We start from the raw sequence: 15,293 nt of genomic DNA, 5'->3' as shown, positions 1-15,293 counted from the left end.
GATGACTGACACATCTGCCCCCGTGTCGACCAGGAAGCGTTTGGCCGTTGATTGGTCATATAGATATAAACGGTGTATTCCTAGTGCGCCGCCACCCGCACCGTCAAGTGACGGCCCTTCTAGTTTCCCTGTTGGAAACTGCAGGGTTTGGTGCATTTCAGTGCTTTTTCTTTGAATCGCTGGTGGTACCAGCATTGGCCTTCTTTCTGCGCCCCTTCGCGGCTCTTTGATCGTCTCCGGCGGTTCGTGGATCTTTCTCTAGCTTGGGATCTATCCCTACCTTCCAGTCGTTCCAGGCGGGAGGAGATATCTAAAAGTAACGTCTGTAGCGTTTGGTCTCCCTGAGAGACTGCTTGTACGGAAACGGGACTATCGGCTGCAGCTATTATACCATCCGCCATCTCTGCCAGTTTGTCGAGGCTGTCGTTCGAGATGGCCAGGATCTGCTGGACGTTAGATGGTAAACGTTGTAAGAACAGCGACTTTAGCAGGTCATCACCTATGTGCGCTGACGCCTTGCTACGCATTTCTAACAGCAGTCTGGATGGCTTCTTGTCCCCAAGCTGCATTCCCGAAATTAAGTCTTTAAGCCTTTGCGCCTCACTGTCGGCATATTGTCGGCACAGACGGGCTTTAAGAGCCTCGTACGGCTTGTCCACTGGGGGGTTTAGAATAATATCGGCTACGACTGCTAACTCCTCGGGCTGGAGTGCCGAAACCACATGATGGAATTTCGTTACTTCCATGGTGATTCCCGCTAGTGAGAATTGTGATTCCATTTGTTTGAACCAAATTTCTGGGTTCGCTCTCCAAAAGGGAGGTGGTTTAACAGAAACTTTGGCGATTGTCCCTGATTGCGAGGGTTCCATTTCTTCTTGGGGGTACCGCTCGAGAAAACCAAAAAAAAAGTTCGTACTTACAATTGCGAAAAGAAACTTTTGTTGCGACGATCCGTGTGCCTTTATGCTTCGAGCGTTAGGGTTAGCGAGACACGTGGTCGAATAATCCACAAAATCAAGTATTTTGCTGGATAAAATTGTATCCTCACTTTAAATCTGTCCCCTCGATGCTGTAGCTGTCCACTTCCGTACAATCCGTGTGCGATGTTCTTCGATGCTAGCGGATTGTAGCTGCTCGGTCCAAGCTCCTGAGATTTGCACGTGTTCGTCTTTTGTTCGGGTCACCAATGTCGGGATCACCAATGTCGGGTTGATCCCAACTTACCGATTAAAGTAAAAGGGCCTAAAAGTTTGACGATGGTGTTTGGAATGTCGAGCGTGATTCCACCGACTATCCAAACACCATTGTCAAACTTTTAGGCTTACGGGAAAGCGGCGCCGAACGTCACACGTACACGTTTACACGTTTAAAACGTGCGCCTCAACCTCTCTAATGTTGTTCTCTGTAATAGATAAGAGCTGAGCCATCCACCATTTACCTGTTTATTTGTATTATTGTCATTGAAAAAAGTTATTTTCTCGTTTATTATTTTTGCATTTAATATCTTATCTGTATCAACGAGGATGTTTGTTTGTTTGCTATTCATTTCTAAGCCGTTAGACCAATTACTCTGAAACTCGGATGTTACGTTAATATATATCAAACTCAGATAATATCGTACATTCCACCCCAAAATATTGATTGAATTTTATGTATCAATTAATTTCTTCCTACATCTGACTTGCTAGCTTTACGTGTAGCGCCATCTGTTGAAAACTAATTAAAAAAAAAAAAAATAAATAAATATAATTCATACAAAACAGGATATAATTTTTAAAAAAGTATTATATTCACTTGATTACTGCAATAATGATATAGCGCTTGTACTTATATTTATTTTTTAAATTATTTTCTCTACCAAGTATGATTATCAGAAAAACTCGGTTATACGAAATTCTCTTGTCCCGATTATTTCGGATAATTGACTATCTACAGAAATTTAAGCACCACTAAAAGCACAATAAACTTTCTTCAATGGAAAATGCTTATATCTATCATCTAATAATGTTTAAAACTTTATGAAAAACTTAATTTCTCAACATTTATTTACATGTTATTTTTAGATTTGGGCAGAAGAATGCAAAGACTCTCCTATTCTGACTTTTAAGTAGGTTGTAACGTTAAAATTTATATATTATTATAACGAAATAAATGCGATGTTGAATAAATTAAGTTGAACTTATTTGTATTAGGAATGATGAATATTCAATTAACGATGCTTGCTGGAATTCATTTTGCCCATCCGTTTTCTTCGCTGCGAAAGACAATGGAATAATTGAGACATGGAATATTTTAACAAGTCATTCAGAACCTTTTTCTAAAATAAAAGTAATATACTTTGACCACTAATATATTATTTTAATAATTATCTTAATGGTATATTTTTCTTAAAAGGTAACAGAAGAAGGATTACAGACATTACGTCTAAATGAAAAAAATAAATTGTTAGCAGCAGGTTCTAAGAAAGGAAAGATTGTCCTGATTGCATTGGCTGAAGATTTAAAAAAACCACATAAAACTGACAAGACTCTTCTATCAAATGTAAATAATGAAACGTTCATTAAGTTTCTTTGTTTGTCTTCAAATTTTGCAATTTAAATTTCTCCCAATTCTAATTTATATATCGTATTTTCCCGAAAATAAGATCTAATGCGTTTTTTGGAGCAAAAATTAATATGACCCGGTCTTATTTTTGGGAAAACACGGTAGAAGGCTGAAACTTTGAGGGTTTATCTCAGTCCTCTGACAATGCATTAATGATGTTTTACGGGGTGGTCCCACCCACACCAGCCCCTCGTCTCCTCCGAAACCCGATAACTAAATGTAAAATTTAATTGTGATGTATGTGTGTGTAAATGCATTGTAATGATGTATATGATTGGAGTGGGACCACCACAATTCAATAAAACATATTCAAACAATATCATTTTTCCATATTCAATAAAAGCGTTCTAATTTTTTAATATTTAAAAATATATTACATATTTTTTCTTCTGAATTTATTTTTTTAACGACAATTTATATTTAAAAGATGTTTGAAAGAGAATTATCTCATTGTAATTGATTGCATTAGTTATTTGAATGTCTATTAATTTTAATATAAATTATTAATGTTTTTTTGGTAATATTTTTGCAGCCCACGAAATTTATGATTGGTACCGAAGAAGGGATGATTTTCATAGGAAATAGAAAGGGTAAAAGTTTATCTGATAAAGTGGGAACTATGTATAAACAGGAATTTGGTTCTGTTCGAGCTCTCCAACGAAACTATTTTATTTCCAAAGTATTTCTTAGCGCACACAATCGAAGCGTAAAGGTATCGTCTATTTATAATTTATAATTATAAATAAGTAATTTCGATGGGATGTTTAATTAATACAATTAAATTATTTTAATACATTAATTATAACGTAATAATTTTTACACGATTTTTTAAAAAATAAATCTCTGGCATCCTTTCAAAACTATAGTTAAACATCGTGGCTTTTAACTAATAAAGAAATATTTTTGTTAAGGAGACTTTGTTTATTAATTTTCTAAAATCAGTTTTCTACATTTTTTATCTGTAGTGAAAAGCCAATTTGAAAATAAATGCGAGTTATACAATAATACAACTTACCTGTGTTTTAACTGGAAATTGTGAATGCATCCGACAGTTTTTCCTATGTCTAAATTTATGAAATTCATGAAAGCTGACTTTTTGGTAATCTCTTCTCTGTCCTCTTTTCTGTTTTTACAATAACTCTTACGGCCGTGTTTACAACTAAGGAGAAAGAATTAGAGTTTGAAGATAATCAATCATTATTGACTTTACTTTAATAGTGAACACATATTGAATAACTTCTAACTTTAACTCTTGATCCTTGTTTGTGAATATGGACATTGGAAAGCTATTTATCGATAGAAAATGACTGGAGATTTTATAATAGAGAGGTTGAGGCGCACGTTTTAAACGTGTAAACGTGTACGTGTGACGTTCGGCGCCGCTTTCTCGTAAGCCTAAAAGTTTGACGATGGTGTTTGGAATGTCGAGCGTGATTCCACCGACTATCCAAACACCATTGTCAAACTTTTAGGCTTACGGGAAAGCGGCGCCGAACGTCACACGTACACGTTTACACGTTTAAAACGTGCGCCTCAACCTCTCTAATGTTGTTCTCTGTAATAGATAAGAGCTGAGCCATCCACCATTTACCTGTTTATTTGTATTATTGTCATTGAAAAAAGTTATTTTCTCGTTTATTATTTTTGCATTTAATATCTTATCTGTATCAACGAGGATGTTTGTTTGTTTGTTTGTTTGCTATTCATTTCTAAGCCGTTAGACCAATTACTCTGAAACTCGGATGTTACGTTAATATATATCAAACTCAGATAATATCGTACATTCTCCCCCCCAAAATATTGATTGAATTTTATGTATCAATTAATTTCTTCCTACATCTGACTTGCTAGCTTTACGTGTAGCGCCATCTGTTGAAAACTAATTAAAAAAAAAAAAAATAAATAAATATAATTCATACAAAACAGGATATAATTTTTAAAAAAGTATTATATTCACTTGATTACTGCAATAATGATATAGCGCTTGTACTTATATTTATTTTTTAAATTATTTTCTCTACCAAGTATGATTATCAGAAAAACTCGGTTATACGAAATTCTCTTGTCCCGATTATTTCGGATAATTGACTATCTACAGAAATTTAAGCACCACTAAAAGCACAATAAACTTTCTTCAATGGAAAATGCTTATATCTATCATCTAATAATGTTTAAAACTTTATGAAAAACTTAATTTCTCAACATTTATTTACATGTTATTTTTAGATTTGGGCAGAAGAATGCAAAGACTCTCCTATTCTGACTTTTAAGTAGGTTGTAACGTTAAAATTTATATATTATTATAACGAAATAAATGCGATGTTGAATAAATTAAGTTGAACTTATTTGTATTAGGAATGATGAATATTCAATTAACGATGCTTGCTGGAATTCATTTTGCCCATCCGTTTTCTTCGCTGCGAAAGACAATGGAATAATTGAGACATGGAATATTTTAACAAGTCATTCAGAACCTTTTTCTAAAATAAAAGTAATATACTTTGACCACTAATATATTATTTTAATAATTATCTTAATGGTATATTTTTCTTAAAAGGTAACAGAAGAAGGATTACAGACATTACGTCTAAATGAAAAAAATAAATTGTTAGCAGCAGGTTCTAAGAAAGGAAAGATTGTCCTGATTGCATTGGCTGAAGATTTAAAAAAACCACATAAAACTGACAAGACTCTTCTATCAAATGTAAATAATGCAACGTTCATTAAGTTTTTTTGTTTGTCTTCAAATTTTGCAATTTAAATTTCTCCCAATTCTAATTTAGATACCGTATTTTCCCGAAAATAAGATCTAATGCGTTTTTTGGAGCAAAAATTAATATGACCCGGTCTTATTTTTGGGGAAACACGGTAGAAGGCTAACAAACACTTTGAGGATTTATCTCAGTCCTCTGACAATGCATTAATGATGTTTTACGGGGTGGTCCCATCCACACCATCCCCTCGTCTCCTCCGAAACCCGATAACAACTAAATGTAAAATTTAATTGTGATGTATGTGTGTGTAAATGCATTGTAATGATGTATATGATTGGAGTGGGACCACCATAATCTCGAAAAACATATTCAATAAAAGCGTTCTAATTTTTTAATTTTTAAAAATATATTACATATTTTTTCTTCTGAATTTATTTTTTTAACGACAATTTATATTTAAAAGATGTTTGAAAGAGAAATTCACAGGATTAAAATACTAGAAGCTCGTCAACGTGAATTGAAGGTGAAAGCAAAAGCGGATGTCCACGAGGAAAAAGAATTAAAATTAGAAATGGCTCCAAGCGAAATCATCGATGAATACGATAAAATCATTAACAAAGAATACGAAAATTTATATGAAGATTATCAGAAACATTCTAAAGAAGAACGTTTTAAAATTAATAAATTTGAATTAGAGGTAAATTTTAAAGAGTAATATTTTTTACTTTATATTCGAAACCATGATATCTTACTTTTAATGATAAGAATACTTGGCTACTAATTCAGGATATGACGTGTCTTATCACTTAAAAAAGCGATATACAATACGTTTTCTCATATGCAGATCATATTCTACTTTTTGCTGATTTTCAGATAAATCTTCAGTTGAAGCTTAATTGTTTTACTAGTTTTTGTCCAAAATTGTATTGAAATTAATGAAATCAAAGATTTTAAGTTCTCATAAAGGAGCGAAACCTCTAAAATGATTGATTGAATGAAAAAGAAATACAGGAAATCCTCGTTAATGCGAAATTCAAGGAACGAAATAATCGTGACTTCGAATTATCGAAATTTAAATATTTCTCTACAATATGCCAAATGCCCTGTAACAGATGTAATTTATTAAGCAAACGGATTACGGCTAAGTATACAAATTAATTATATACGAACAAGCCAAAAGTCACGTTATTTCAATTCAAAAAATTTTCCCTAAAAGGAGTTATTCTGGTAAACAGTCGGATTAGGACATAACAAATTTGTTTATTAGTCCAAAAACTACTTTTTAGGTGGTTTGATAAATAAAAAGTACTTTGTACAAAGTATAAAGTTGTTCAACTTCATTTCTATATAAAATTGTTGAAATTGGATAAATCTGGTGCTGGTCCCTCTGTTTGAATGAAGTTGGGTGTTGCGGCTTCCATTAATTCGTATTGATATGGACGTTTCTAGTATAGTGTGATGTTGCTTGGATCCGATTTACTGATCTATAATCGATTGAGAAATGATAGACTGAGCTAAAAGAGCAGTTTAATTGGACAGGACAAATAAGCTGTACTGTATAATTGGTTTAGAAAGTTATATATAAAACTTTTTGTATTAGTGAGAACATATGATCTCTTATGGAAAAATGATGTAAACTACATTATTTGAATGCACAAAGTTTTTATAATTTCTCTTGATATTGGCAGTTGTAGGGATATTTGTTGTCTATCTTAAATTATTATGCTAAGACTGTGGTTTTTCAGTTAAAACTTAATAAATACTGATTAATTAATGAAATGTTTCTGATAATTAAAGTTCGTAGGAATAGATTTTGTATTTTTTAACATGTTTAAAGAGTACAAAAACTATTCCCATTTGGAAACAATTGTTAGCGAAACACTTTTTGCAGAACTACACCAGATTTGAAGCATTGGGGCAAGAATTATCTGTGGACGGTATTTATAATAAAGAATGTGAATATAAATATGTCACTGTAAACTTTTATATATTTACAAGAGTAGTAAAATTACTAAAATTAAATCTTTATTTAACGTACTAGTGTATTTATTAGGTATGTGTCTGAAATGTACGAGACAACTGGGATTTTTATACTATTACATTAACTCAATTGCAATAAGTTTTAACTAAGAAAATAAAGCGTGATAAAGATGCGATTAGAAAAAGATGTAATGGTGTGGTGATTTTTTTTTATTGTAAACATAAATAACCCGATTTCTCATTAATGTAAACGAAGTTATAGAATGTCAAAAGTTATAGAAATATAAAATGAAAATTGCCATCAAAGCAAACAAAACTGATGGATGCATAAACGAGCTTATGCCATAACAAATTGAATGATGTCTTATTTTATTTCACTTTTTCGCGTTTTGAAACAACAAATCATTTCTAATATCTAAAATGGAAAATTGCAAAAGATCTCAAATCCCAACATTTTATTTGCATTACATTTATGTCTTGTATTTTTTTTTAAATAATATTTACTTTATGATTTAATTTAAAAAAAAATAATAAATTATTTCGTACAGGATACAAAAGCACAGGAGGATGAATCGAAGTCTAGCATTACATGAAATGAATCCTCTTCAGTACAGCACAGTGGACTTGTGGACTTATTAAAACTAATAAATAAATAATTAATTTAAAATATTATAATGTTTGTATTGTGTTATAAATGTTAAACTTTTAGAGTTTCGAAAATTTAATTGTTCAATTTATAAATTTTTGTTCATTATTTGTGTATTGTTATAATAATCTAATAAGTTAAATTACATTAATTTCTTTAAAAGGATAATTGGAATTTTTTGTCTATTGGACGTATTCATTTTACATTAGATAAAACATAAATCAAAACTCTTTACCATAATTATGTAGAATAGGCCTAAAGGTGTTTATTTCTTTCTTTATTAATTAAAGTACAGATCATGTAAACATATGTTTAAATGAGTAACAGTAAGATAAAAAGGATGTCAGCATATTTATCTCTTGATAATACTTCCTGTCGAAATGACACATCATCCGTTGAGTTAGACTCACCCTAGAATTTCCACCAGAAAAATCAGGGATTAGATAATAATCTCACTTTTTATCCGATTTTACAAAATTTGGGTATGTCCAGAGTGTGGGAATTCCCAAGAAACGTTGAGATAATTATCCATGCGCGAGTCGGTTATAAATCTCTCCTCAAAAGTATTAATACTAAGGCGCGTCGGAAGAAAAGCGGTTTATATTGTAATTCATTGATTCACTTTATCCTCCGTTTGCTTACTCCCGAGTTCCTCACACGCGATTTTGAAAAAAGAATTTTTAAAGTCTAAGGGTTTGTAAAACAGCCCAGATTTAAACCCTTTTGAAAATTTATGGGCAAAGTTGAAAATGCTGGATGAGGGCATTACTAATAAAGATGAGCTCAAAGAAGTTATTAAAATTAGCTGGAATAAAATAACTTCAAAAACCTTCAATAAATTAAATAGTGCCAAGATAAATAAAAGCTATAATAAGACCAACAAAATATTAAACTTGTATTATTTTGCATATGATTCTTTTATTATTATTGTGGTTCAAATACTTTCTTCCAATACTGCTTTATGTAAAAATTTTTTTTGGAAATAATGGTTTAGATTATCATTTGAAATTAAATTAATTAACGCTTGATAACCCAATGAACAAAAATGTTTATTTTTGTTTTAAACATTACATTTTTATATTCTTGTTTAAATTAAAATATTTTATTTTCTTAAACTATGTTCGAATACATTTTTCCATAAGTTGTAGAATTCCAAAGCAACATTCAATATTTTTATAATTTTTTCCTCAAAACATTGAAAAATAAAAATTTTTAAACTTTATCCAAACTTTTGAAACTAATCCTTCTCATTCAAAGAATAACAATAGTACCGAAATGTTCTTCACACGTACTTCACAGTTCTTGCCTTAGAGTTCTACAAAAATCTGCCAGAGGGGACCAAATAGAATATAATTTTGAAGATCACCGTATTGAATCATTAAAATAAGTATTTCATTAAATCAAAGAATATCAATTAAATCACAATAATTTCATGTAGACCTACCAACGCTTTCAAGCCGAATTTCTTGCTGTCAGTTGTCATAATTTTTCGAATATAGAAATCAAAGTAAAAAACTTAAATTTCCTTCACTATTTTCTATTATCCAATCATAATAAACTTTAATCGATGTAAAAATTTCGAATCGAGTCGAATTATCAAAAGTGTGACTACTGATACCTAATAATGTCTTCCTGTGATAATCGGTTAGTTCTCCCATTAATGGTGCGCCTAAGTCTCCCTAAAAATATATTTTATGTTAATAAAAATAATATATTAATTAAAAAAGCATTTCAACAAACAGATTTATACCGATCCTAATGCAGTGGATTTACGCCAGCGAAAAAGGCATAGTTCTTTATCAGAAATAACGTAATTCTTTACTAGACAATAACTGTTTAAACGTATTAAATGAAGATAAATTTCTTGTAGTATAGAAGAAGTGCACGGTCGGTCTGAAAGAAGAAAATAAAAATACTCTTTAATTTCTTAATAAAGTCTTATTTATATCTTGAAAAGCAATAAGAGAAAAACAAGAATATTCCAGTAAGCTTACTGAATTCAAAGCATCCCCATCCTGCAGAAAATACTCCTATCCAATTTTCTGTTACATTTAAAGTTTTATGCGGAAGAGCAACAGGTCTGATAGTACCCGACTCAGTTAATGGTTCTTCAAGAAATAGTAAAGCTATGTTGTCCTCTTCTGACCAACTTATATACGATTTGTGAATGGTACAGTTTGAGAAATGAATTATAGTTCCTTCATACCTATTGACGTCTCCTATTCTTCCATGCATTAACGAAACATTTTTACTGTAAATAATATAAACATTACAATCTATATATGTAAGATTACTTGTTCTGATTGACTGACTGGTTGAGTGATTGATTCATCATCGCCCGGAGCAAACTGCTGAACCTAAAGAGGTGACATTTTGTAAACAGTTAATTAAGCTTGGTTTACACTGAGCGCGATTCGCTGGCGAAAGCGAAAAATAGAGGAAATAAGACGTCAGACATGACGTCGTTTCCGGCGAATTTTACCATTTCGCGAATCGCTTCGAAGTTCGGAACTGTGGAACTTTTTCGCTAGGGAAAAAATTTCGCCACCAATCAATTCCCTCTAGTTGTCACGTGGTTCTTGTTCTTTTCAACATGGTGACACAAGCCTCTTCTCGGTGTAAAGTAAATATAGAACAGCTTTTAGAAGAAATGGAAGCTGCTCCATTTTTATACATAAAAATGGATCGGAGTACAAAAACGTCGATTTGAAGAAAAATCGGTGGAAGTTGATTGCGGAGCGTCTTAATTTGACAGGTGAGTAAAGTTTGTTTGTACTTGTAGTTAAGCCTGCCATAAACTATTTGGTATAAAATGAACAATCAGATTTGAAGCACGTGCATTTGTAAATTATTTCTTATATAAATAAATAATTTAGGTTAGTAATAAGATTATTTGGGTGGCACAATTCTAGGGTTTTAAACATATAAAATTTGCTAAGTCAAATAATGACTCAATTCATATTTAATGATATGAGAAAAATATAAAAAACTTGAATATTAACCAAAGAGTTTAGGCAATATTTTGATAGCGATAGATTTAAATACCAAAACATTCTAAAAATATTTAACAAATGATAGGTACTAATAACAAATACTGTATTATTGTGAAACATTGAGGGATGGTTTTTTGTAATAATTAAATGTAAATTAAATTAATTAATCAGTTCCAGTTCCCCAAGAAGAACTTATAACAACCTTTTAAGTAGACTTTAAGACAAATTTAACTAGAAGTTTACAAACTTAGCATACATAAATCATTAAAAACAAAAACATACCCATATAAAGTACAGAATGGCAAAATACCACTGTACTGTACATTGAATGAATGTCTTGTAAAAGTTTAATTGTATTTTATTAAGTATTTATAAAATAATGTAAGGAAGAAACAATGCTGTTAATTTTAACTGATTATTATTTATAAATATTTTAACATGGAATTTTGTTTATCTGTTGTTATTATTTTGAAGTTGAAGAAGTAAAGAAAAAGTGAAAGAATCTGCTAGATACATATAGGAAAGAGAAAAAGCTTATAGATGAGAAAACTAGAAGTGGTGCTGGTGTGGACGACCTTCACAGTTCCAAGTGGAAATGGTTTTCTCAAATGCATCTGTTAATGAACGTATTTGATGGACAAGATGTACAATTTTCACAGTATGTAACAGAAATATATTAAATATTATAATGAATAATGATACAAGACAATAAAATGTCATTGTTAGAAACAAATATCTTTATTTTATTAGAAGTTGTAGCAATCTGTTATTAGAAAGTGAAAATTTGGAAGACGCGTGTCCTGTCCAGATGCTCTATCCAGGAAGTTCAGATTTTCAGTCTTTCAATGTAATATATTTTATTGTGTTCTATCCGAAAGTTAATATATGGTTTATATGTTAGTAAATTAATCATTATTATTAAATAATTTGATATGAGGAATGTTAAATACTCTTACATACATCAAATATTTTTCCTTTATTTATACCTGTACTCATAAGTCTACATTCATGTTTTAATTTTATTATTTGTAGTTTAAATCTGTTATTAGAAAGTGAAAATTTGGAAGACGCGTGTCCTGTCCAGATGCTCTATCCAGGAAGTTCAGATTTTCAGTCTTTCAATGTAATATATNTTATCTCAAGTTATTTAATAATAATGTTAAGTGCTCTACATACATCAAATATTTTTCCTTTAGTTTAAACCTGTATTCTTAAGTCTACATTTATGTTTTAATTTTATTATTTGTAGTTTAATTTTTTCATCTACTATGCATAGCCTATATATATATTTCATTTTATATATTTATAATTTTTAGGGATATTTCAAAAGATGTACCATGCACATCATCATCATCATCTACAGAATTCTCAACATTACCAAAGCGTCGGAAAAAAGTAAGGAACGAGATGATGTGTACAATTTAATCCAACTGACGGACACAATGGTAAACTGTCAACAAAGAGAAGATGAACTATACTATTATTGTGTCAGTTTAGCTGACAGATTGGAGTCAAAGTGGAGGTCAAAGTTGTTCCCGGGACCAAAACAAAATGACGAATTCGGACTTTAAACTTTTTGTCTTGCAGCAGAGGAATGTCATTGTTCGAGGGTTGAATGTTTATATTAACGATGAAAGTTATAAGTTGCGATCGATATTTGATTCTTTTTTCTGAATGTTATTTTAACGAGGAGGCGACAAATTTATTTTAAATACGTCGAAAATTTAGGGGGAAAATGAACTATTTGGGCTTATTCTGAGGTCGGATCTCACAGCTCTACTCTACAGAGCAATTCGTCGAATAATTCTTTGGTCATTCTAAAAAACCTAAAACGTGTTATAATAAATTTTTTGTTAGTCATATATTTTCTTACTAAAGAGAATAAAAATTAGTATAAACAGTCCTACTTAAAAAAATTCTCTTTGTCATTCAGTCTCATCTCTCGCACCAAATTAGCATGGTAACCATATAATTCTCGGTTTTTAAAAATATCTTTCACTTAACATCGCTTTTTTTTTTTAGTATCGTTTTCTCTCAATAAGCAAACAAACGCGGTTAACAACAAGATATCGGAAGCAGCCATTTTGTTTTTCGAGATGACGTTTTCACTTGCTTGCAAATGATTGGCTACTTAAAATTCGCAATCCGCTTTTCGCTTTTGGTTGTAGGGTCAATTTCGCTAAGCAAATAAAAATCGCTTTTCGCATTCGCTTTCGCCATTCGCTCAGTGTGAACTAAGCTTTAGTCGTCATTGAGTACTTAGGTGTATTGACAACATTTCAGACATTGTTATAAATATTTTAATATATTTCGATTTTTTAACCAAATGTTCGAACCGTTTTAAATTCGAATTTGTTATTGCATATTGGTTCAATTATAGAACGATTGTAAACGTTCCAGAAAATTGATCAAATTGAAAACAGTTCGTTTGATTCGCAGCAATTCTCATTATTCTCAGCGGTAGGTGTTATATAACAATTACTGTGATTGTTGAAATACTGAATATAAATGGGTGTTTGCTTGCAAAATCCTCGCGGGCGAAGTCGCGGGTAACAGCTAGGCTAACAGCGGGTAACGAGTTCGAATTTAAAACGGTTCGAACATTTGGTTAAAAAATCGAAATATATTAAAATATTTATAACAATGTCTGAAATGTTATCAATTTAATACAGCTAAGTACTCAATGAAGTACCCTCCGTGGGGAATTTCGAAAAATCCCTTCTTAGTGTGCGTTTTTATGACGTACCCTAACTGTGTACCAAATTTCACCTCTGTAGGTTCAGCGGTTTGCTCTGGGCGATGATAAATCAATCACTCAGTCATACAGTCAGAACAAGTAATTTTATATATTTAGATTTAGCGATGATATAGCTAAGATTACTTACTAAATTAAACAGCTAGCAGGTCCAATGGCCGATTTTAATGAAATTAAGGAAAACATGCATTCGTATACGCCATTATAATAAACTGCTATCTAAGATAGTGATTAAAATATTTTACAGTTTAGCAGGAATAAAGTATGTGAAATGTATATTACTCGATAATAAACTTTTATTGTTTAAATTTTAAATGATACGTACCAGAAAAGGCCATCTCGAATTCTGTACTGGGTAACCACCAATAACTCTACGCACTCTCTCTAAAAGTGTTTCAAATCAATGCTATCAGTAATTCCTATGTTAAAACTTACATAGAAATTACTGATAAAATAAAAAAAATATTAATCTGTATGTGAGATTTAAGAATTTTTTTTAAAGGTTAGTTTTGTTGGGTTGAATTGATGGTATTAGGAAACGCAACACATGGGCGATCTGTCAAGGAAGAAGTGCCGTCCAAAGTCGAAAATAAATTATGTTGGAAGAAGTTATATATTTTATAAAATTTTCAGAAATAAAAGTACTTTTTAATCTATTTTATGTATTATAAATTGTAACGGTAATAAATTATATAATTTTCCGAATAAAATAAAATAAAAGAGATTTACCTGGTGAGCATAAAAGTGAAGTTGATATTAATACAATAAAGAAGAACCTAAGAAAATTATTATACATTATTATGCTAAAACTTTGTAATTTTCAGTAAATGTTATCATCTACACACCTTTAAATAATTTAATAAAGTATAAAGAATAACATACTTTACAAATAAATATAAAAATATTCCACATAAAATTTTAAATAATTGAAAAAATTACATCAAATTTGAATCTCACCTGATTATAATGCTCTTCATATCTACAGAAAGTTGTTAAATGATTAATAATTTTCCGAAATTTAGTTTTTATTAAACATCTTTTATTATCAATAAACAGAAAAAAATATTAAATTTATTTTAAAAGTTATTAGTCCATTCTAGGATAATAGTTGTAAACAAAAGTATATTATTACTAACAATTATTTTTTAATATAAATTTTATAAATAGATAATGACAAAAGTAAATATGTTTACTGAAATATATAACAGAAAAGATTTATTAAATTCTTCAAATTATAATCAATGATATTTTGATATAGATTGTTGAGATTGTTAACAAGAGAATATTATTTTACAACGTTAAATTTTTGATAAACATTTGGTCTAACATTAAGATTGAATACGGTTAATTTTTTCAGTTTATTTAATTCATCACAATATAATTTTTTTTTGTATTAATTTAATTATTAACATTTACATACCAGTCGACTCCCCTATAACACTGATGATTTTTCCGTTTTATATGAATTCCATGTTGTACGAGTCACTTAGATTTTACAAATACTTGAGCCGTTCACAGCCTGGCACACGTATTTGTAAAATCTAAGTGACTCGTACAACATGGAATTCATATAAAACGGAATTATCAACAGTGTTATAGGG

At 30.6% G+C, this 15,293-nt stretch overlaps 3 protein-coding genes and 2 long non-coding RNA genes across 5 annotated transcripts in view; 2 read left to right on the top strand and 3 right to left on the bottom strand.

Moving 5' to 3' along the window:
• Positions 1 to 7,968, top strand: part of LOC111634857 (dynein intermediate chain 3, ciliary-like) — a 20,418-nt gene extending 12,450 nt beyond the window's left edge. Inside the window, exons 8-13 of the mRNA XM_023379698.1 lie at positions 3,137 to 3,316; positions 4,831 to 4,874; positions 4,960 to 5,095; positions 5,162 to 5,308; positions 5,782 to 6,015; positions 7,847 to 7,968. Of these exons, the coding sequence (XP_023235466.1) occupies positions 3,137 to 3,316; positions 4,831 to 4,874; positions 4,960 to 5,095; positions 5,162 to 5,308; positions 5,782 to 6,015; positions 7,847 to 7,891 (786 nt within the window). The 3' untranslated portion in view covers positions 7,892 to 7,968. The remainder of the gene's footprint in view (positions 1 to 3,136; positions 3,317 to 4,830; positions 4,875 to 4,959; positions 5,096 to 5,161; positions 5,309 to 5,781; positions 6,016 to 7,846) is intronic.
• On the bottom strand, positions 49 to 901 carry LOC111634858. Its single transcript, XM_023379699.1, has one exon. It carries the CDS (start codon positions 867 to 869, stop codon positions 120 to 122), a length of 750 nt encoding a protein of 249 aa, XP_023235467.1. The 5' UTR covers positions 870 to 901; the 3' UTR covers positions 49 to 119.
• Positions 2,052 to 3,046, top strand: LOC111634859. The gene is made up of 4 exons (XR_002758295.1): positions 2,052 to 2,107; positions 2,193 to 2,328; positions 2,395 to 2,541; positions 3,032 to 3,046. It is a non-coding gene; the product is annotated as an uncharacterized LOC111634859 (long non-coding RNA).
• Positions 7,969 to 8,973: 1,005 nt separating the features above from the next.
• LOC111634872 lies at positions 8,974 to 9,836 on the bottom strand. The gene is made up of 2 exons (XR_002758297.1): positions 9,695 to 9,836; positions 8,974 to 9,623 (listed from the first exon to the last, which is right to left on the bottom strand). It is a non-coding gene; the product is annotated as an uncharacterized LOC111634872 (long non-coding RNA).
• Positions 9,837 to 9,882: 46 nt separating this feature from the next.
• LOC111634849 (trypsin-6-like) lies at positions 9,883 to 14,545 on the bottom strand. The gene is made up of 4 exons (XM_023379686.1): positions 14,422 to 14,545; positions 14,018 to 14,076; positions 13,823 to 13,911; positions 9,883 to 10,195 (listed from the first exon to the last, which is right to left on the bottom strand). The coding sequence occupies exons 1-4, from the start codon at positions 14,486 to 14,488 to the stop codon at positions 9,883 to 9,885; spliced, it is 528 nt and encodes a 175-aa protein (XP_023235454.1). The 5' UTR covers positions 14,489 to 14,545.
• Positions 14,546 to 15,293: the final 748 nt, after the last annotated feature.

Source organism: Centruroides sculpturatus, unplaced genomic scaffold (genome assembly GCF_000671375.1).
Source record: "Centruroides sculpturatus isolate CEXI.00-Female unplaced genomic scaffold, Cexi_2.0 scaffold918, whole genome shotgun sequence".
In the NCBI taxonomy this organism is placed as follows: Eukaryota; Metazoa; Arthropoda; class Arachnida; order Scorpiones; family Buthidae; genus Centruroides; species Centruroides sculpturatus.
Note: the sequence above shows the minus strand (reverse complement) of the source record. Positions and strands in the feature narration are given on the sequence as shown.

What these genes read in the sequence shown, in the direction of transcription:
- LOC111634858 (XM_023379699.1), bottom strand. Translation starts at nt 869, where the DNA reads ATGGAACCCTCGCAATCAGGGACAATCGCCAAAGTTTCTGTTAAACCA.
- LOC111634849 (XM_023379686.1), bottom strand. Translation starts at nt 14,488, where the DNA reads ATGTATAATAATTTTCTTAGGTTCTTCTTTATTGTATTAATATCAACT. An exon ending in TTCACTTTTATGCTCACCAG is followed by an intron (nt 14,077 to 14,421) that starts GTAAATCTCTTT and finishes AAACACTTTTAG; the next exon opens with AGAGAGTGCGTAGAGTTATT. An exon ending in ATTCGAGATGGCCTTTTCTG is followed by an intron (nt 13,912 to 14,017) that starts GTACGTATCATT and finishes TCACTATCTTAG; the next exon opens with ATAGCAGTTTATTATAATGG.